The 24,067-nt window shown below is 39.6% G+C and overlaps 1 protein-coding gene across 1 annotated transcript in view; it reads left to right on the forward strand.

Moving 5' to 3' along the window:
* The window catches only part of ARMH3 (armadillo like helical domain containing 3), a 161,794-nt gene extending 143,003 nt beyond the window's left edge, over window positions 1–18,791 (forward strand). Inside the window, exons 25-26 of the mRNA XM_081328954.1 lie at window positions 12,265–12,381; window positions 17,376–18,791. Coding sequence (XP_081185080.1) covers window positions 12,265–12,381; window positions 17,376–17,468 — 210 coding nt within the window. The 3' untranslated portion in view covers window positions 17,469–18,791. The remainder of the gene's footprint in view (window positions 1–12,264; window positions 12,382–17,375) is intronic.
* Window positions 18,792–24,067: the final 5,276 nt, after the last annotated feature.

Below are 24,067 nucleotides of genomic sequence, written 5' to 3' on the forward strand. Positions count from 1 at the left end.
GTTTCTCTGTCTGAGTACAATCAGTAATTGTCTGCTGCAATCTCTGTGTAGGCCTCAGAAAGGACATCTGGCCAATAAATGCTCAGCTTCATTCAGTCACCCAGACTCCACCCTGATAAAAGGGATTATAGGATCGTAAAAAGAAACACACATACAGACACACAAATGCATGCATGTGTGTACACACACACACACACACACACACACACACACACACCCTTTTCCTGTCCAATATTCATATTTACTAGAGCTGTGCAAGCCATCAGAGGGGCATGACTTGGAGCATGGGAATTGGTGTGCTTCTTGGCATATCTCCTACAGAAATGTCTTTTATGCATGGAATGCATGCTCTAAAAACTGAGAAAGGGCATCAGGCTGTATAAGTAGCAATTCAAAATGGCCTTCTGAACAGTTTGCATAGCCTGAACCTCTGGGGAAGAAATGGTGAACTGACAATTTAGTGGAATGAAAAGCTGGTGAGTAGACCTGCTCTTCATAATTCCTCTCGAGACAAGGAGAGGACTTCAGATTGCTCACAAGTGCTCCAGACCATTGCACTTTATAAGCAACCTACAAGCAAGGCAAGTGATCTTTCGCAGGTTCAGAGCTCTTGGACACAAGAAAACACCCATCTTGCTCAAACTGTACTTTGTTGTTGTTAGCTGCGAAGTCGTGTCCGACCCATCACGACCCTATGGACAACGTTCCTCCAGGCCTTCCTGTCCTCTACCATCTTCTGGAGTCCATTTAAGCTCACGCCTACTGCTTCAGTGACTCCATCCAGCCACCTCATTCTCTGTCGTCCCCTTCTTCTATTGCCCTCAATCTTTCCCAGCATTAGGCTCTTCTCCAGTGAGTCCTTCCTTCTCATTAGGTGGCCAAAGTATTTGAGTTTTAGCTTCAGGATCTGACCTTCTAAAGAGCAGTCAGGGTTGATCTCCGCTAGGACTGACCGGTTTGATTGCCTGGCAGTCCAAGGGACTCGCAGGAGTCTTCTCCAGCACCACAGTTCAAAGGCCTCAATTCTTTGGCGCTCAGCCTTTCTTATGGTCCAGCTTTCACTGCCATACATTGCAACTGGGAAGACCATAGCCTTGACTATACGCAATTTTGTTGACAGGGTGATGTCTCTGCTTTTTAGTGTGCTGTCTAAATTTGCCATTGCTTTCCTCCCCAGGAGCAAGCGTCTTTTAATTTCTTGGCTACAGTCCCCATCTGCAGTGATCTTGGAGCAGGAAAATAAAATCTGTCACTACCTCCATTTCTTCTCCATCTATTTGCCAGGAATTGAGAGGGCCAGATGCCATGATCTTGGTTTTCTTAATGTTAAATTTCAACCCAACTTTTGCACTCTCCTTCTTCACTCGCAACAAGAGGCTCTTTAGTTCCTCTTCACTTTCTGCCATTAGAGTGGTATCATCTGCATATCTTAGGTTGTTGATATTTCTTCTGGCAATCTTAATTCCAACTTTTGATTCATCTAGCCCTGCCTTTCTCATGATGTGCTCTGCATATAAGTTAAATAGGCAGGGCGACAGTATACAGCCTTGCCAGACTCCTTTCCCAATTTTGAACCACTCAGTGGTTCCGTGTCCAGTTCTCACGGTTGCTTCTTGGCCCACATATAGGTTTCTCAAGAGACAAATAAGATGGTCTGGTACGCCCATCTCTTTAAGAACTTGCCACAGTTTATTATGATCCACACAATCAAAGGCTTTGGCATAGTCAATGAAGCAGAAGTAGATGTTTTTCTGGAACTCTCTAGCTTTCTCCAGCGTATGTTGGCAATTTGATCTCTAGTTCCTCTGCCTCTTCGATATCCTGCCTGTACTTCTGGTAGTTCTCGATCCACATACTGCTGGAGTCTAGCTTGTAGGATTTTAAGCATAACTTTACTAGCATGAGAAATGAGTGCAATGGTGCGATAGTTTGAACATTCTTTGGCACTGCCTTTCTTTGGAATTGGAATGTAAACTGATCTTTTCCAATCCTGTGGCCACTGTTGAGTTTTCCAAATTTGCTGGCAAATTGAGTGTAGTACTTTTACTGCATTGTCTTTTAAGATTTTGAATAGCTCAGCTGGAATACTGTCACCTCCACTAGCTTTGTTGTTGCTCAGCTTTTCTAAGGCCCACTTCACTTCACATTCTAGGATGTCTGGCTCGAGGTCAGTGACCACCTCATCGTGGTTATCAGGGATGTTAAGCTCATTCTTGTATAGTTCTTCTGCGTAATTTTGCCACCTCTTCTTAATCTCTTCTGCCTCTGTTAGGTCCCTGCCATTTTGGTCCTTTATCATGCCCATTTTTGCATAAAACGTTCCCTTCATCTCTCCAATTTTCTTAAAGAGATCTCTGGTCCTCTCTATTCTATTGTTTTCTTCTATTTCTTTGCACTGTTTATTTAAGAAGGCATTCTTATCTCTTCTAGCTATTCTCGGGAATTCTGCATTCAATTGGGCGTATCTTTCTTTTTTTCCCTTGCCTTTCGCTTCCCTCCTTTCCTCAGCTATTTGCAAAGCTTCCTCAGACAGCCATTTTGCTTTCTTGCATTTCTTTTTCTTTGGGATGGTTTTGGTTGCTACCTGTTGTAACAATGTTGCGAACCTCTGTCCATAGTTCTTCAGGCACTCTGTCTATCAGATCTAATTCCTTAAATCTATTTGTCACCTCTACTGTAAATTCAACAGGGATATAATTTAATTCATACCTGAGTGGCCTAGCGCTTTTCCCTACTTTCTTCAGTTTAAGCCTAAACTTTGCAACGAGAAGCTCATGATCTGAGCCACAGTCAGCTCCTGGTCTTGTTTTTACTGACTGTATAGCGCTTCTCCATCTTTGGCTGCAGAGCACATAGTCAATCTGATTTCTGTGTTGACCGTCTGGTGATACCCATGTGTAGAGCGGTCTCTTGCGTTGTTGGAAAAGAGTGTTTGCTATGACCATCGTATTCTCTTGACAAAATTCTATCAGCCTGTGCCCTGCTTCATTTTGTACTCCAAGGCCAAACTTGCCTGTTATTCCAGTTATCTTTTGGCTTCCTACTTTAGCATTCCAATCCCCCATGATGATAAGAACATCATTTTTTGGTGTTAGTTCTATAAGGTGCTGTAGGGCTTCATAGAACCGGTCAATTTCATCCTCTTCAGCACTGGTGGTTGGGGCATAGACTTGAACTACTGTGATATTGAATGGTTTGCCTTGGATTCGAACTGAGATCATTTTGTCATTTTGAGGATTGTATCCCAGTATTGCTCTTCCTACTCTTTTATTGACTATGAAGGCTACTCCATTTCTTCTGAGGGATTCTTGCCCGCAGTAGTATACCTGATGGTCATCTGAATTAAATTCACCCATTCCTGTCCATTTTAGTTCGCTGATACCTAAGACGTCGATGTTCAGTCTTGTCATCTCTTGTTTGACCACGTCTAGCTTTCCTTGATTCATTGATCTTACATTCCAGGTTCCTATGGAGAGAAAATCTTTACAGCATTGGACTTCCCTTTCACCACCAGACACGTCCACAGCTGAGCGTCCTTTCGGCTTTGGCCCAGTCACTTCAATCTTTCTGGCGCTACTAGTACTAGCCCTCTGCTCTTCCCCAGTAGCATATTGGACGCCTTCCGACCTGAGGGGCTCATCTTCCAGCGTCATATCGTTTTGCCTTTTGGTACTGTCCATAGGGTTTTCATGGCAAAGATACTGGAGTGGGTTGCCATTTCCTTCTCCAGTGGATCACGTTTTGTCAGAACTCTCTGCTATGACCTTTCCGTCTTGGGTGGCCCTGCACGGCATAGTTCATAGCTTCATTGAATTACGCAAGCCCCTTCGCCACGACAAGGCAGTAATCCATGAAGGGGAAACTGTACTTAGAACCTTTAAAACTACACTGGGTTTGCACACTTCCTTTTGTAATCACTTTCTGAAACCAAGAGAGTGCATCTGGATGATTTTTTTAATATTAGATTTACAAAAAAGGCCTGATAAAGCTTTGAAGAATTTTGTGAGAAAGGACAAAGAAAAAAATGATTTCAAAAATCAAATTTCAGAACATTATTTAAAGAGATTAAACATCGATATCATTGGAAGTAAAAGGAAAGAATATAAAGTTGGTTTATTGGTCAGGTTTCTAAATAGTTTTTATCTCCTCCAGTAACCCCTAATGGACTTTTGCTGATATCAGGACTGAAATGATGAGGTTTTTGTGGATTTGTTTATACATAATAGATAGGATATGGAAATAAGAGACCTTGTGTTGTACTGCAAGAGAAGGTGCTATCTTACTAAAATTGTTTACAGAAAATCCTCCACTTACGATCAGATTGTTTGACATTTTGACATTTGTCCTCAAAGGTACTTGCAATCTGATTCCAAAGGCCACACAACCCCCCCCCCTCCATTGTCATTTGATCACATTATTTTGGGCTCTTGGCAACTGTAGTCACATGACTGCAATTTATAATGTTCTGGTGCAAACCAGCTTTTATTTCCAGTTTTGACAAAAGCACCGCATACCAAACAATGAGTTTGCTTAATGACCGTGATATTCGCTTAACCATGGATTCACTTAATGACTATGATGATTTGCTTGACTGCTGCAAAAAAAGGCAGTAAAATAGGGTTGGTCACATGATGACCCGCTTTATGACCATCATGACTTACAACCTTAATGGGCAGGCTCCATTATGGTCATAAATCAAGGACTATGTGAACAGCTGTGATGAATGGAGAAGTCACTTCTTTATAGAATTGATTAGACAAAAGTTGGAGAATTGTTTGGGGTGGTATAAGGTCTCCTGTCTTGGGCAGGAGTTGGACTAAAAGACCTCCCAAGTCCCTTCAAATCCTATGATTCTGTGCTATATATTTTCTTTTTCTTTGTAGAATTGTAAACTTTGTACAACCACTGTTATTCATTCTTCATGTCCAGCCTTGCTTTCTTCCTTTTGTCAGATTTATTTAAATACTTTGTATATAAGTGAATGGGGACGCGGTGGCTCAGTGGGTTAGGACGCTGAGCTTGTCAATCAGAAGGTCGGCAGTTTGGCGGGTCGAATCCCGAGTGCCGCGTAGCAGAGTGAGCGCCTGTTACTCGTCCCAGCTTCTGCCAACCTAGCAGTTCAAAAGCACGTAAAAATGCAAGTAGAAAAATAGGGACCACTACGGTGGGAAGGTAACAGCGTTCTGTGCTCTTTTGGCGTCTAGTCATGCCGGCCACATGACCACGGAGACGTCTTCGGACAAGCGCTGGCTCTTCGGCTTTGAAACGGAGATGAGCACCGGCCCCTAGAGTTGGAAATGACTAGCACGCATATGCAGGGGTACCTTTACCTTTATATAAGTGAATAGCAAATACTGCAAGTAGACAAGAAATACACAAATATGTCTTTTGTTTTTGTTTAAAAATGGGATTTAAATACAAATGGAATGGAATGAATGGAAATATACTGAGGATATCAAACAATAAGGAATATTTTGGCCAGAATTCTAATAAAGGTTACTAAAATGTGCCCAGTATTTTGTTTTTATTTAACAACCAATGACCTTGACACCTACTTTGTCCTTGCTGCTACTGGGAATTGATTCAAATAAGTGTTCCAGCTACATCAGCAAAACCTCAAGAAGTGATTTGCAGACCCTGGTGCAATTTTTACCCTTTTCCATTTTAATGGTAACATATATTATGATAGGCTCTTAATTAGTTTTTTCTTTATATTAAAAAAATGAATACGGTAAGTCTTTCAGATAAAAGTAATTCCATAAGCAGCTAATATTATCCACAAAGGATATCTTTGTGAACAATAGATTGACATGGTAAATATGGGGTTTCTTGATGTGATTCAAATAAACTGTAATGGGATTATTATTATTATTATTATTATTATTATTATTATTATTATTATTATTATTATTATTATTATTATTATTATTTTGCATTTTTGCTTATATAATGGTCTACCATAGACACTACTTACAGGTAGTCCTCGACTTACAACAGTTTAATGGCTATTCAAAGTTACAACAGCATTGAAAAAAGTGACTTATGACTGTTTTTCACACTTATGACCATTGCAGTATCCTGATGGTCACCTGATCAAAATTCCTTTTTTCTTCCAGATTTCTCTGCATGTCAGAGATGTCTTTATTTATCACAACTATCTCCTTCAGTAGAACAGTTGAAATTAGCAAATGTGTGAATGCTGTTCAGAACTGACTCATCCACCTACTGGAGATCTGAATCAGAAGCTTAGCACCTGGAGCCAACTCTCAGTACTAGTGAGACCAAACATTCCACACCACGACACTTGCTTTTGTGGAAGCTTGTATATATTGTCAGTTTCAGAAGAAACTAAACTAATTAATTTGTAAGCTGCCCTGAGTTGTCTCTGGACAAGATGGGCAAAATTAATTAATTCATTCATTCATTTTGTCCATCTTGTCCAGAAATAACTCTGGGCAGCTTACTAATTAATTAATGTTAATTTCCTCTCCTCTTTGCAGATAATAGGGAATAACATCGTAACAGTTATGACAAGAGGTAAAGCTAGTTCATGTGACTTTCTATGCATGCACAAACTGGGAGATATTAGGAAAAGCAAAATTGGAATGAAATAATGTTTTTATTTCCAACATAGCAACTAAAGTGTAATAGCTTGTATTTCTATATATGCTGTTTCACAGTCCCTAGAGTTACAATTATTTTCTTGCAGTGAGGTACATTAATTTTTTTCTTCAACTAAATCTATAAAGAGATCAAGGAATTAAGGTCTGTTCAGTGGTATCATGGTGAAAGCTAAGGAGTAAATTCCTTCTTAGGGCAAGAATTTATCACAAAACCAATTCAATTATTCTCTTCATATGCCATACTCTTCTAATTAGAGACCACCTATTCACAGGTATTCAGGTAGTGCAAGTCTTGTTAAATAAAGGAAAATCGGCTATAGGACATGAAAGCTATAGAACTTCATTGGGCAAGGGTTGCATAATGCTTCAGATGTTACTTGTTTTGCTTGTTGGGACTCTTGTTGAGTTAAAGTGATGCTCATTTAGGCAGAATGCAGCAAAACCATGGAAAATAACAGTTTTAATAATACTGGTTCAAATGATGATCTTCAGCTGAGAATGGGGATTTTAAATAGATAAAGAAGTATTCCTTGTAAAATTGTTGTCTAAAAAATGATTCGCTATTCTCCAACCTGCTCTATCTTGTTGCCAAAATTCTATGTTTTTTAAAATGCTACCTACGAATTGAGACATTTTTCACCTTGAAAATCAGTTTATAAAAGAAAGAAACAAGTTTAGTCTCTTCATCTTTGTATTGTTCAGTCTCTCTATTTCCCTCCCCCATTTTCCAAGACTCATTCCAAGCTGGTAGAGGTGGCTAGCGTGTACTTCTGCTGAGGATGATATCAGGAACTTTAAACTAGAACAGCGTGAGAAAGCAATTAAAATGTAACTAGAAAACTCTGCATTCAAATTTAATTCTTACCATCTCTTAGGTTCAAACTTCAAAACCAGATGATCGGAATATTTTCAGTTTGACCAGGTGAGAAGGAGCTTAGCGCTTAGGAACACTTTATAGTCTTTTGTTATGGCATTTATTATAACATTTAGTCATTTGCTGCTTTCCTGTATGAGCAGTCATTTCCATTTTACAAAGAATACATCTAAAAACAATATAAACAAGAGAAGTGGTAAAAAGAGAATATGGAGAGAAGTGTGACAAGGTATAGAGAAAAAGAAAAAGGTATAGAGAAAAAGATAACACAAATGTAAACACAAAGAATGACTACTGATGTCTTCTTTCAAGAATATAAAGGAACACTTACATTCAATTCTTAGTTTAAGACTATACTAAAATGTCTATTTTCCACAAAAAAGAAAAGGGAAATTAAAAAAACCTCTTTTCTCTTTTTTAAATTTAAGAATCATCAAATCCATATGTCAGTTTTATGTTTTTCCATCTCCTGCAAAATGTCCACTGAGGGCTTCTAATTTTAGATGAATTTCTTCAGTGACTTTTCTCTCACAAGGGCTATTAACTTGGCCTCCATTGCCAGTTCTGTCACCTTTATTAACTATTCCCCTGTTGTGGGTGTCGTAGGATCCTTTCCAACCCTAAGCATATAAAAGTTATGCTGTTGTTATCATATATAACAATAAAACACCAATCACATGCAATTTTTTTCCTGTTTTCTCCATAGACCCTAACAAAAAGGTTTGTAATCTAAATTGTATATTAATGTTCTTTTTTTTAAATTACCTTACTAATTTCCATCCAAAATTGTTTAGCACTTTTACAAATCCACCAAAGGTGATAAAAGATTCCACCAACATTTTCTGACATTTCCAGCAACTAATTTGGGGGTACATTTTAGCCATTGTATCTGGGGATAAATACCATCTATATATCATTTTATAGCAATTCACTTTGAGGTTAAAGCATAAGGTAAATTTCAGTTACTTTATCTACATATTTTCCCATTGATCAATTGGTATGTTATATTGAATTTTTTTTGCCCAGCTTGTCATACAGTTTTTAAATAATTCATCTTCTGTTTCTGATTTTAACAAAAGTTTATATATTTTAGTGATAAGGTGGTCATCATTTGTACACGTTTTCATGTCAAAGATAGTTTTATCATGTTTGAAATTGTACAATTTCTTACCAACTTTACACCTCTCTGTGAGTTGCAAATACGAAAACCATTGGCCATTGAAACCTAGTTCTGGGTATTCTCTGGGTTTTAATTTAGTATCATCTGTGGAGTATTCCAATAAATCTGCGTACCATAACTATTTTTGTCTGACCCTTTTCTATAATATGTTTTGTTTTGGGCATAGTCTCATGTTTACAGTATTCCAAATTCTCAAAATGGCTGACCTAATAAAGTGGTTTCTAAAATCAACATTAAACTTTAACCTTATGTACCGTATTTTCCGGCGTATAAGATGACTTTTTAACCCATGAAAATCACCTCAAAAGTTGGGGGGTCGTCTTATACGCCCAGTCGTCTTATACGCCGGAAAATCAGCGAGCCCGGGAAGGCACGCCCTCCCCTCTCACTGTGGAGGAAGCAGGGCAGGCTGGCGTCTGGCGGGAGCCAGCAGGGCAGTCCTGCGCATGCGCGCACTCCCCAGCTGTTAAGGAGCACTCCTTAGCAGCCGGGGAGTGCGCGCGTGTGCAGGACTGCCCTGCTGGCTCCCGCCCGACGCTCTTCCCTCTTGAGGCAGCATCCCCGAGGACTCCTTAGGAGCCGGGGAGCAATGCTGCCTCAAGAGGGAAGAGCGTCTGGCGGGAGCCGGCAGGGCAGTCCTGCACACGCTCCTTAACAGCCAGGGTGCGCGTGCGTGCGCAGGACTGCCCTGCCGGCTCCCGCCAGACGCCAGCCTGCCCTGCTTCCTCCACAGTGAGAGGGGAGGCCGTGCCTTCCCGGGCTTGCTGATTTTCCGGCGTATAAGACAAAAAATCTTGAAAATCATCTCAAAAGTTGGGGGGTCGTCTTATACACCCAGTCGTCTTATACACCGGAAAATACGGTACCATCCATATGCCTGCCATGCCATGCCAGTTTGTAGCCTTAAAGGATAACTCCAGAAGAGTTCTGCCAGAGTTCCCCTGACCTTTTAGATCTATTTTCCCTCCGCTCTCTGGCTTATTGCTTATTATCCAAAGCCCTCTCTTTGACAAATGGACAGAGATGTGATTCATGGAACTTCTGGTGATAGCCTGCTATTTTATTGTTTGGTGGAGAATTGTTATTTATTATGCTTAGTCTCTCATGGGTAGTTGCATTTCACTGTAAGTTACTATTCCTATTCCTATCACAGTCTCAGCAGATATGCAAGAAAATGGTCAATTGAATTTAGGCATAGTGGTTTTTGCTGGGTAATTTTTTCATTGCCAATAAAACTGACAACCGAATTAAATGAGCCTGCTTGCAAAGCGGGCAGCATATTCTCCTGCAGCAGGATTTATTTATTTATTTTATTTTAATTCCATTTATATCCTGCCCTTCTCCAAAGACTCAGGGCGGCTTACAAGCTTAGCAGTAGCCTTCATTCTATGTATATGCCTGCTTGTTAGGGCTTTCACACACACCCCAAGCGGCATTATTACAAAGTCAGCTTAATTGCCCCCAACAATCTGGGTCCTCAGCCTTGGTGGAGCAGTGGGCTGATGCCTCCTTAAGTAACACCAGCTGCCTGCAATCAGTGCAGGTTCGCATCCCACCAGGCTCAAGGTTAACTCAGCCTTCCATCCTTCCGAGGTAGGTAAAATGAGGACCCAGATTGTTGGGGGCAATTAAGCTGACTTTGTAATAATGCCGCTTGGTGTGTGTGTGAAAGCCCTAACAAGCAGGCATATACATAGAATGAAGGCTACTGCTAAGCTTGTAAGCCGCCCTGAGTCTTCGGAGAAGGGCGGGATATAAATGTAATAAAAATAAAATAAAATAAATAAATTTTACCTACCTCGGAAGGATGGAAGGCTGAGTCAACCTTGAACCTGGTGGGATGCGAACCTGCACTAATTGCAGGCAGCTGGTGTTACTTAAGGAGGCATTAGCCCACTGCTCCACCAAGGATTGTTGACAAACTATTCAAAAGTAATCTTGCAGTGTATCAACTTTTATTCATTTCTTTGTGTCTGTGCATTGTTTTGGAAATGGTGTGCTGTGTGGGGATTAGGCAGCAAATTCTATTTGGCAATATCCTGTTGAATTCTATGACAAGAGTAGAGGAGTCTGGATATATTTGTACATGTATTCCTTTTATCAGTAACTGCTGCTCGACAGAGAATGGCATGGTAGGAAACTGGAAGATGCTTAAATGGCTAAACTTTTTTTTCAGGTCAGGCGTGTACTTCCTGGACATTCATGTCAGCAAATAAGGACCTACGGGCCTGGAGGAGCTGACATTTAGCAGCTCTTTCAAATTAATTACAGTATGCTGGTTCCTAAATTATAAAAATTATTTCTTTCTACATGATCCGGCATTCTGGAATAGAGGCAGACATTTGCATTCACTCAAGCAGGCTTTAAGGTTACGTGACCAAATTTGAGAAGTCTCATTTTCTCTTGTGCTTATCTCTTAGGGAAAGCAGATATAAATTTCTATCATTCTGAGATATAGTGGTGCTATCTGCTGTTACTGTATGTTGCTCTTCATGAGATTGATTGATTGCATATATGTTGTCAGTGTAGTGCCGACTCTTAGTGTCCATATAGATAGATTTTCTCCATGATAATCTGTCCTGAACCTGGACCTTCAGCTGTTCCATTTCTGTGCTTATTGCCATTGTAACTGAGTCCATCCACCTTGCCGCTTGATCATCCTTTTTTCCCCCTCCTTTCCCAGGATCAGAGCCTTTGCCAGAGGGCTGGGTATTTGCAAACTATGTTTGAATCAGAGTACTGATAGGTTATTATTTTGCAAAATAATTACTTCTGCAATTTTAGAAATGGGGTTAATTATATATTTATGCATCAGGTTTTTTTGACATTTCAAAGCAATATGCAATTAACACAGACAAAACAGAAAATATGCTTAAAATTAAGTAAAAGAACAATTTTAAAAATGCAATTAAAAACAATTCTCAGTCTGGCATTGAAAGATTGTAGCATAGATGCCAAGAAACTGTGCTAAAATGCTCTTTCTCCTGCAATTGAGCTTTTCTTTCACAATGCCTCTGATAAAAGGTTCATCTAGAGAAGACCTTTGTGAAATTATGCACTTGGAGAACATAAATAAGAAAGAACAGTTGTAGGGATATCTCCACATACCTTTGAAAGACAATATAAAAGTACATTTTACCAAGTTTCCATCTTCCGATCTGTCTTTTCTAAATATTCTTGTTCTGTTGTGTTGGATGCTTCATAGGATTTCAGGCTTTTAATCTGCTAAACTGAATTTGGGAGTCCTTAACCTCTCAATTTACTGTCCAATAGACTTATTGATGAGGATGGGGGCATTTCTAATGCCATGGACCGCAAATCAAATTGGGAATAAAAAACATAATGCATCTTTTACACAGACTGTATATCTAATTGAATTATTTATTTGAATTAAAATAATTTAATTAATTCATTAATAATTAAATAATAAATCATTTGTTCTTTTTTTTCCCCAGCAGATTTGAGACTTTTGTAATCTTGGAGTTGAGTTCCCTGTAGAGAACTGTATGATGTTGGGGTTATGTATTTCAGATATAATGGTATTTAGCATGTTGACATTTAATTTCCATTGTGTTTTTGGGTTGCAGGTTTTGGAAGTGGTGCGCTCCAACTATGATACACTTACCTTAAAATTACAGGATGGGCTTGACCAATATGAGCGCTACTCAGAGCAACACAAAGAAGCCTCTTTCTTTAAAGAGCTGGTGAGTTTTAATTTTGTCATAAAAGGGTCATATAATTGGCTCATGATCCAGCTTACAGTTACAGCCATAATGCAACAAAAACTGTCGTGTATATTCACAAAATGTATGAATTATATCACTGTAGAGGCCTGGTTATTGATTTCAGTTGGATGGTGGGCAAGTATATTTAAATACATGTTTTATCTCTGCTTGGTTTGGGATTCCTTGAAGTCTTGAAGAAAGTTGGAGATAAGTCTTGGAGAGCTATCATGAAGACTTTTCTCCAAAGCAGAGATATCCTGTGCTTACTAGATCAGCATTTTACAATAAATCTATTGATGAAGGAAAAATAAAAATGTTTTCTCCCCAAGCAGACTTTATGCTGTAATTTGAAATGCTCTGTTAGGATATCCAATTCTCACAAGTTGTGCATACCAAGAACTGACTGCTTATTGGACTTGTGCAAGCAGCCTTGATTCATTTTGACAAGATGCTTTGCACTATGAAAATGAGGCCATTTACCTCACTGAGATGAAGTGGCAATAGGAATTGCCTGGGCATGATGCCCTTATACCTTTTGACATTTGCAAAAGCCACTTTAGTCAGGAGGAATTGTGCTGCTTTGGGAAACAGCTTCAAGGGGATACGTCACTAAACCTTCATTGATAGGCACAGCTTAGTTTCCTATTCCCCCACCGCTTCAAAATGTTTTTTCCACTCAAACCTATTCCTGTGCTTTATTGGGCATTCCTTCCCAGGTTATTCCTATATTCCTCATTGCAAATATAAAACAATGGCTGCTAGCTACCATTAATGCTTTTCATTTGTAAAATACTGTATCATGATAGTAACCTGTTCCTAAATTATGGAGATTCTCAGTCATCCAGGTCATGGTTGTCCCAAAGGTGTTTTTTTCAAGAAGCAATTGGACTTCCTTGTTTTTCTTTGAAGATGTTTCACTTGTCATCCAAGAAGCTGAAGAGAAGGTGGGGGGAAGCATTTCTTATCCTCAAGTGCTGTGTTTGAGGATAGGAGGGAGCAAATATGCTGCTTCTGTTCTCTTTTTTTCCCCTTTGGCCACTGTCACTTTTTAAATATCCTTTTATTCATTAGATGAAGAGCTTTACCTTTGTTTTGATTAAAATGAGGACATTGTTTTTCCTAATTCATGGAAATTTTGTTTCTTTGAAGAAACTATTCTGATAAACACTTAAGAGTTCAATTCTTTATCACTGAGAATAATTCATGTCACTGCCAACAAATGTTTCTCTCTCTCTCTCGTTCTCAATGTGTGGTATGCCCAAATGAGGGACCGGGAAGCCTTTTTCATTATTTTTCAGTTGGTGATTAAACATCAACCAATTTACCGTATATACTTGAGTATAAGCTGAATTTTTCAGCCCACTTTTTGGGCTGAAAAATTCCACTTCAGCTTATACTCCAGTCAACAAAAAAACTTACCGAGGACTTGTGCGCGGCCGAGGCTTTGGTGCTTCTGGGATCGCGCGCACCTCTCCCAAGCCACCGCCGTCCGGAGACCTGCCGAAGTTTGGGGAGGTTTGGGGAGGTGCGCGCCTCCCCAAACCTCCCCAAACGTCGGCAGGTCTCCGGACCTCCGCGCCCTGCCTGCCTGCTTCTTTCCGCAGCGGAAAGAAGCAGGCAGGCAGGGCGCGGAGGTCCGGAGACCTGCCGACGTTTGGGGAGGTTTGGGGAGGCGCGCACCTCCCCAAACCTCCCCAAACTTCGGCAGGTCTCCGGACGGCGGCGGCTTGGGAGAGGTGCGCGCGATCCTGGAAGCACCGAAGCCTCGGCCGCGCGCAAGTCCTCGGTAAGCTCCGGGCGGTCACTTGCTTCGCGTCTCCTGAGGGAAGGGGGGGCGACTGGAGCGGGCGTGTTTCCTCGCCTGCTGGGCGCCGCGATTTGCCCGAGGAACGCGCGGGCCCCGAATGGCAGCGTGGAGCGAGGAAGCGGACAGCCAGGGCTTCCCCGAGAGCCGCGGCCACACAGGGTATTCCTGTGTATTCAGGCTTGCAAAATGGCGGATCGAGCCTCTGCTGGCGGCAGAGGCTTGCAGAGCGCGGATCCAGCCTCCGCCGGTGGCGGAGGCTTGCAGAACGGCGGATCGGCTTATACTCGAGTCAATAACTTTTTCCAGTTTTTGGGGGTGAAATTGGGGGTCTCGGCTTATACTCGAGTCGGCTTATACTCAAGTATATACGGTAATTTATTTATAGAGGAATATTTATCTCTATTTACCTAGAGACTAATTTAGCCTCATCCAAGCCAACCTTTTACTGAAAGCTACAACCTCCTGATATTGCATTTCCTGAGTTCAATTTCAGAGTAGAAGAAAGGAATCAAGCTGATCCAGTGTAATCCTCTGCTGACAAAATACCTTACTTCTCTTTTTACCATTACAATGTTTTTTTTTCCTTTTAGGTTCACAATCTCTAGAATATATATTTCCATAAGATTTTGTCACATAGGTTGCTGAATAAGGTCAAAGCTGTTTACCTTTTTGTACAAAGTGTACTTTTCTAATTTATTCATTTATTGTGATGATTTTATTTAAGATTGTTTTTAATTGTTCTCTCGTAAAGCACTCTGAGCTCCCCAGGAGGAAAACCAATGTAGAAACAGCATAAATAAAAACTGTGCTGAATGATAGTCTAATAGACAAATGCAAAATCCGCCTCCTCACTCTTCCTTACAATTTACAGATGTTTGTATCAATCGTAGTCATCTCCCAATTTCCATGATTGCAGGACTTTTCCAAGCTGTGGGCCAGACTCTTGGTATATGGTTTCATCCTGAATTTACCTCCATGTGATTCTGCTCATTTCCCCAAAACTCTGCTTGGTCACACATTTCAGGGAACCTACAGTATGAATAGGAATAGGAACAGAACAGAACAGAACAGAACCTTGGAAGTCTTCTAGTCCAGCCCCCTGCTCAAGCAGAAGAACATATACCATTTCAGACAAGTGACTGTCTAGTCTCTTCTTAAAAACCTTCAGTGATGGAGTGCCCACGATTTCTGAAGGCAAGCTGTTCCACTGGTTAATTGTCCTCACTGTTAGAAAGTTTCTTCTTAATTCCAGGTTGCTTCTCTCTTTGGTCAGTTTCCAACCATTGTTTCTTGTCTTGCCCTCTGGTGCTTTGGAGAATAGTTTGACCCCCCCCCCCTCTCTTCTTTGTGGCAGCTCCTCAAATACTGGAATACTTCTGTCATGTTGCCTGTTTTTTTCTTTTCTTTAGACTAGCCAAACCCAAGTCCTGCAGCAGTTCTTCGTATGTTTTAGTCTCCAGCCCATTGATCATTTTAGTTGCTCTTCTCTGAACTTTTTCCAAGGTCTCAACATCTTTTTTGTAGTATGGTGACCAAAATTGGTTGCAGTATTCCAGGTATGGTCTTACTAGGGTTTTATGAAGCGGTACTAATACTTTGTGTGATCTTGATTCTATGCCTCTGTTTATACAACCCAGGATTGTGTTAGCTGTTTTGACTGCTGCTGCACACTGCTGGCTCATGGTTAAGTGATTGTCCACTAGAACTCCAAGGTCCCTTTCAGAGTTACTGTTTTTGAGCCAGGTCTCGCCCAATCTGTACTTGTATCTTTGATTTTTCCTGCCTAAATGTAAAACTTTGCTTTTCTCCACATTAAAATTCATTTTATTTTTTATTTTTTATTTATTTATTTTAATTCCATTTATATCCCGCCCTTCTCCTAAGACTCAGGGCGGCTTACAAGCTTAGCAGTAGCCTTCATTCTATGTATATGCCTGCTTATTAGGGCTTTCACACACACACACACCCCAAGCGGCATTATTACAAAGTCAGCTTATTGCCCCCAACAATCTGGGTCCTCATTTTACCTACCTCGGAAGGATGGAAGGCTGAGTCAACCTTGAGCCTGGTGGGATGCGAACCTGCACTAATTGCAGGCAGCTGGTGTTACTTAAGGAGGCATTAGCCCACTGCTCCACCAAGGAGCCCATTGTTCATGTTTGTCAAGATTTTTTTGGATCCTGAGCTTGTCTTCTGGGGTGTTGGCTATTCCTGCCAGTTTAGTGTCATCTGAAAATTTGATGAGTTCCCCTTCTATTCCCTCATTTAAGCATGATGAAGCAGAGTTTTGGGAAAATGAGCAGAATCACATGGAGGTAAATTCAGGAAATAATCATATACTAAGAGTCTGACCCACAGCTTGTAAAAGTCCTGCAGTCATGAAAATTGGGAGACGACTAAGATTGATACAAACATTTGTACAAAACTAACTTTTAAAGTAGGTCAGACCCTGTAACTTACAAAACTTTTAAGACTTTGACCACTTAAAAAAAACTTATGTTCTAGTCTATTTTCTCTTGAAGGGTCTATTAACTTCTTGAATGAATGAACCACTGATAGACATGGTTTAGAGTTAACAAATGAAGTGGCTTATTAGATATTCAAACTGGTTGTTTGATTGGTATGCACTGCTTGTTCCAGGATCCCTATCAAATAAGAATTTTCCTTGTTAATGGAACCATAATATGCTTGCTCTTAGATAGCTTTGTAGGTACATACAGTATCTATGTCTTTATTTAGGGGCAGGCATGTGGAACTAATTGATTGAAGAAAAAAATTAATATCTCTATATGGAACGTACCTGGTGGAAGGAATGAAAATACGTGTCTGTTCTTAAATAAAGTATAGGAAAAATTTGATAAATTCATCGTTGCTCAGGATAGGAATGCCTTCTTATCATGTCTGGGCTTGTAGACTAAGCCTTGACACTGGGTTATGTTTCTTTTTTTCATAAAGATATTTTTATGCAGCTAACGCTACAGTATAACCACAAAAGCTCATTTTTCTCATCTAGTAGTAATGCAAACTGCATCTAACAAATATGGACTTCCACGCAAAACAGTCTACTGCATTGAACACTGGCCTATTCAAGGCCTCCTTAATGCTGGAGTACTGGGCCAAATGTATGATGAAAGGAATATTATAATGAATGTTCTGTCTCCTACAGGTTCGGTCCATCAGCATCAATGTACGGCGAAATCTGGCATTCAACACTCTTAGCCAGGAAGCCCTGCTAAAAGAATTTTCAACTATCTCCTGAAGTTATCTACTTCCTTCATAACTAGTCCTGGTATTACCGTATCACTTCCTGCAGAATAGCTCCTGGATGTGGAACAGTCTAACTCTACTGTGTGGTTTTGTTTTTGTTTTCTTTTGTTTTTACAGAGAAGATGAAGGGAAGGCCTAGACTTACCCCATACTCTTGAGCATAGAGAATTAACAATATAGACTGCATTGGGAGTGGGAAAGAAGGGGCACGGGGTTATTTCTCTTTTTTAATTTCTTTGTGACAACTGTTGTGTAGAGATAAGAATTGTTTACTGAGTGAGCAAGAATAGAGCAGAAGGGTGTTGCTTAGAGAGTGCATAGTTAATGGTTCTCTGAAGACTGCTGAAGCCTGAAGCAAGAAAGGGAAACAGGAACCAAGATCTTGATAATATGGAACAGTCTGGTTGGACACTTATTTTATGTAAATTTGTACTTGGATGCTTTGAATCTGTACTTCATGTATATTGTTAGGTCCATTTTAGTTGGTGCTGAAATTAACAGCTACGGGCTCTGTCTTCATTCTGCACAAGGCCTCCTACTATTCTAATGGTCTTGACAGAACTCCACCTCAGGATGGTCTTGGTGCCCAACCTAAAGTTCTCGCTGTTTGGAGTTTCTTAGTTGAGAGATTACCTCTATGAGTATATTCTTACTATTCCACTGTGCCATGCTTTAAAACCTTGGGAATGAAGATATTAAGATGGATCAGTGATTTTTCTCCCCAAAGGAGCAATAAGGAAAAACATTGTATGGTTTTACTTCTACCATTGTTGTGCATCAAAAGAAGCTAGTTCTTCCTGTACCCAGAAGAATGACTGAGGTCTTGCCCTAGAGTCCTTAACTTTTTTCTGGCCTTGTAGCCTTAGGTTCTCTACGTACTGGTAGGGTAATCAAGTGCTCCCATCAGGCTTGTCACTGTCCTTTCTATCAAAAATAACCTCTTTGAATTCCACAGTGATTGCAGATGTTTAAGTCAGTTCACAATTTATGCATTCCAATAAAGTACTTCATTGGAAATTCAGAATTAAAATAATAATTTGTCTACTTTATCAGGTCTTACTTTTTTAAAAAGAAATATTTATTTGGGAGGGGAAATATATTTGTATTCATTCTTTACTCCTGTCCCATCAAATGAAATAACTCATGTGAACTAGCGTTGTACAATTATTCTGTCAATTTTTTTCTCATCATTTGAAGGATTTATTTTCCAGGCATTTTTAATGAAAATGATAACTAAGACACAATTTTTTGCATTGTATGTAAAGAATTCACACAACTGCACTTTGTTGGAAAATTAAAAGTTGTGATTCTGGCATTCTGTGCTCCTTATATAGGTATGTTCTTAGATCTATAATTTACGGTAATCTTAATTTTTGATTCAAGATGTATTCAGTGTTCCCCGAATTCATATTATTTTTTTTCTTCCCAAACCACTTTGGGCATTCTTACTAACACAATGATAACCAGAGAGATTTCAATTCAGAGATGACTGTAATTTGGGGTAAATTCTTGCTATTTTGAACAGAGAAAACCCTGGGCTCTTCTCTTACCTACGGATGAACTCACCTACTCCTAGTACTGAACTATGAGTTTAGAGATGCAAGGGACAAGTTGTGCTGCCCAACAGCACCTTCAAGAAGCTATCATTAGAACTCAATAAAGCTTTGGAAGGGATTACAATGTCCATGGCTTTTTGCAGACAATGTATTTTTTGTGAATCATTTGGGGAGTAATATTATTACCACTACTAGTTGTATTTCCTTGGTACATAGCTGGTATACCTGGTATATCATAGTTGATAAAAGTACACAGATCTTTATTTTAGGATCCTTAATATCTAATTAAAGCCTAGACTTGAACATTTGTGTTGGAGAGAAAATGGAGTTGAAAATGTGGCAATTTTTCATTTAATTCAAGATTTCTGTATAAATTGCTATTGCATCCATTTTCTCCCAGGTGACTTGGACTGGGCCTTAGCTGGCTTGGAAGAGTAATACCAGTATCCTCTGACTTTAACAGGGTATGTCTACCACCAGTGCTTTTTTTCTTTTTAAAAAAAAAAAAGGTGCCGGAACTCTGCGGGTGCAGGAGGCGGGGGGGCGGTGCTGCTGTGGTCTCGGGTGTGAGGGGTATTGGTGGCAGGCTGCCCCCCGGGACCAGAGCCGGCACGGCTGGTGCTGTGGGAGCAGCGGGGCCTGCTCTATATGGCGGGGCTGCGCGGGGCAGGTGGTGGAGGCGGTGCGGGCCAGGCGATGCAGGGCGGCCACTTAGGCATGCAGGGCGAGGTGACGGTGGCACAGGTCCAGCACCAGGTAGGCCACCAGCCTGGCTGACACGGGTGAGCACAAGGAAGGAGTGCACATGGACTTTGCAGAACCCACCTCCCACTCCTTGTCCTCTCTTACTTACCTAGTTGAGATGGTGTAGTTGGGCAGCAGGGAGGGATGCAAAGTTCCTGCCAACTCACCTTCGCTGCAGACAACTTGCCGGTGCAACGTTTGCCGGCCAGGTCTTTTGACTTGCTCAGCAGCAATTCCTATTGGCTTTTGAAAGCCAATAGGCTTTTGAAAGCCAATAAAGGGAATAGCATAGCTTGTGCAAAAGCTTTTTTTCTGTGTGTGCAAAAAAGGGTGCCGGAACGCCATTCTAAGCATTCTATGAGAAAAAAAGCCCTGCTTTTATGTTTTAATCTTATGATTTTAAAAATATTGTAAATTGCCTCAAACCTTGCCATGTGGATTGCATACAAATATTATATAATCGGTAAATAAAGGTAGAGCATATGTTAAATATACATCAAATGATAATATGCTTCCCTACAAAGTCAGTTCTTGCTCAATGACAGACCAAGGAGTTAACTCGGAAAGGCAAGAGGAAAATCTAGAAGAAGTCTGTGCAACTTGTAGAAGGGAAAGGTCCACACTGATAAATTAAAAATCTTTGTTGTCTGCAAAGGAACGCTGGTGGGCTAATCAATGATTTGGAGCATCTACAGTGTTGGAGTTCGTGGTCATGGTAAGCCATGGAAGCACTAGGCAACATGACTTTCAGGGCAGTGGTGGTGATTTTATTACTTTTTTTTTAAAAAAAAAAGTCTGTGCTCTGTCCAAGGGTGCTTGGTAGGCTGCCTGTACAGGCCTGGTCTAGAATTTATTTTGGAGCATTCAACTATCTAGAGCAGGCATGTCAAACTCATTTTGTTTGAGGCAACTTCTTATAAAAGAATTGCCATTAATTTGTTTTAATAAAACAATTTAAATCAATTTTTCACTTGATTTCAAATTAAATGAATTATATTGGTTGACAATGAGATTTTTTTAGTACAATTGCCAAATGCAATAAACTGGTTTTAGGTATATGTGTGCACTAATTATTTCAACACCGATACATTTTAACAACATATTCTATTTGTAAATGAATGCAAATGCAAATTTTACAATTTTTTGTGCAAAAATAAAACAAAATAACAGATTTAAGAGCTATTATCATTAGTTATCCTTAGATAAAAAATAATTCCATCATCCAAAACTTTGTTATACTGTATTTAACGATCAGATGCTTTGGGATTAAAAAAAAAAAGACTGACTACATTTGATTGTATATCACCATGGCATTAAAACAGAATTTGAACAGTGTATGAAAAATAAAGGTTACCTAAACGTGTGCTGGCTATATCTATACATTTTCCTTGATAGCACTCTATTGCCTTCTTTTTAGCCTTTTTTTCAACTTCCCAGCTTAAAAAAGGCAAGGCACCGGGAGCTGAAAGTTACAGAGACTGTTTAAGCAGGTTGCTAAGCAACCTGTTCACACTCGGCCCTCCCACTTTTAAATTAGCCTGTACGGATTGCATTTCCTTCGATTTGAGCCATCTGAAGGCCTGTCGCTGCAATGCATTCTGCTGCTCTGCAACCTGGCTGCCTGAAGAGTATTTGGCTCTCCGGAACAGTTTCCTTCAGGTTTTTTTTGTGTGTGTGCAAAAAAAGGTGCCAGAATGCCGTTCTGAGCGTTCTATGGGGAAAAAAAAGCCCTGGATATATCACATATAATTGAAGATTGTAATTAGTTGTGTGTGCACATTCAGCAAGTGTGATGTATTTGTGCTGGCATTTCTAGGCCTCTTTCCAACCACATCCAGAAAAATTTGTAACAAACATTGGAATTCTCAATGCCATGTTTGGTATTTCCAAGCAATCTGTTACTGGAAGGAAAAAGCAATCCCTGCTACATTACTGATCCTAGAGAAGCATTTGCATGTATGCAGGTATCCTTAGGGTGCCATAGTTATGGATGAGAAATATTGGTTGCAAAGTTGGCATTTCTGGATGTAATCCAGATATTTTGGACATTTTTGTTCCTTTGCATGTTTGATATTTTTAAAAAAGGCATATGGTACTGACTACGCTTATGCACATATGTAACATCTTTTGCTAGGATACATGACCACTGCTTTTCCAGAATGTGAAAAGTGAAAGATTGTGACTAAACAAAATTTAAATGTACAGATAATAATCACCAGAAATTATTTTAGCCTTTTTAATAAATGTTGTTATCGATGTTAAGCTCACCATGGAAAACATCATATATTGTTATGTATATACAAGGTTAATTATTTAAAGACTGAAGTAAAACATAACTAGATTCTTAATAATCTATTTTTCAAAACACACAACAGTCCAAACAGTAAAAGTAAAATCCAAATTAAGAATATTTCATTCTTAATAATTGTTTAAAGTGGTTTAGTTGTAATAAATGGTTAGATTCAAAATAGTTTTCAAGAGTATGTACAAAAGTTACTATTTTTTTCCCTAGCATCAGCTAAATTAGACATATTACATTGAGAAAAATGTTTCTCATTTCTTTCCTGTTACCTTTATTGATTTCATTGCAGAGATGTTAACATAGGAACTAGATTATTTTGTTATCTAATTTTACCTTCCAAAAAACAGAAGCAGATGAAAAAAAAATTAACTGCTAAAATTGGGTTATTCATCTATAGTTCTAGAAATTTCTAGAGCAAAATTTGAGGTTTGGAGTATTCTAGTAAACTACAAAAGTATTAATTGGAGTCCAAACTATAGAGATGACACAAAGAAAAAAAGAATCTACGCTGCTTGCAAGAATCACTCTTCTATAGTTGGTGTACCTATATGATGATGTACAAATCTGTGTGTATGCTTCTTTTTCTAACTGTTTTTAAAACCTTTTTGTTGGATATAAAATCCTTTAGGTAAGGCAGTTTTGGAGGCCGCATAACTCTCAGCATAGTGATTACCAGGATTCATGCCTTCCTACATACAGTATATTTATCAGGAGATTTTTCAGTCAATGGGTTACTTGCAATCCTGTAACCTGGTAGTATATTGAAGGATATTCAAGTCTAACTAAAGTCAGAAGCATTTGGGAGCAGGAATCCAATAGGCTTCATCATTTTCTTAACCTACAACAGTTAGTTTGATAATCCAGTTGAAGCATCCATGTAACTGCTTGGAGTGAAGGTGGTGGAGCCAAATTGATTAGCATATTTTCTGGGTCTGCATTCTTTTTTTCTTTCCTCTTTCTTTCAGTATGATGGGTTCCTTTCATATTGTAAGTCTCCAGGTGAGGAAGTGACAAGAAATGTAAAACGCTGTCTTGTCTTCAACTTTTGTAGAATGTGAATGTGGCCAAATTTCCCTGCAAAACTGGACAGAATTTCCACTTAAGTACTCAGAAAATAAGCTGTCTCTGTGAACAGTAAGGCGTTAGACCAATTCTCATTATAAGCCTGAATGTGCTTGTCTTGGCTGCCTTTATGATAGCGATTAGCATTTTGCTTATAGTCTTCTGCATATTTATCTGTTCAATAACTTTCCCTCAAGAGCAGAATTTAAACACTGTTTCCTCTGATGGAAACTTGCCTAACACAGTACCACTGTTGCAATACTCACTACACCTCCCTAAACTTATTACGAAACACAAATTTGGTACATGATTCACACTGGAGAGGAGAGCATGTTTCACAGTGAAGAATAAGAATGAAGAAGAGCCAGTTTGGTGTAATAGTGAAAGTGTTGGCCTAGATCAGGGTTCTACAACCTTGACAACTTTAAGACTTGTGGACTTCAGCATAGCTGGCTGAGGAATTCTGGGAGCTGAAGTCCACAAGTCTTAAAAGTTGTCAAGGTTGCAGACCCCTGGCCTAGATACTCTACTCCCAAAGCCTTGGGTTTGAAAGTGACTTTTGGCCAATCACTCTTAGCCCAAACTCAGCTCACAGGGTTGTAGGGAAAATAAGGGGGAAGAATATTAGGTATGCCTGCCGCTTTGACAATAAAGTAATAAAGGTTGGATAAAAATCAAAGTTTCATCCTCTTTGCTGTGCAGTAGCACTTCTACAAATACTGGATCTGGTAGTAAAATATACCAGCTAGCCCAAAATATTATTTACTATCCATACTTTAAGGCAGCACTTCCCAAAATATTTTCCTCCCATTACCCAAAACTGCTTATCAGAAAATGCTTTTTATCCAATATAGGTCAAACCCTTTAGTCAATTTTGATGTCCCTGTTGTCATTGGGTAATGGGTTTGTATGTTGTTACGAAAACCA

Source organism: Vipera berus (assembly GCF_964194415.1).
Source record: "Vipera berus genome assembly, chromosome: 5".
Classification (NCBI taxonomy): Eukaryota; Metazoa; Chordata; class Lepidosauria; order Squamata; family Viperidae; genus Vipera; species Vipera berus.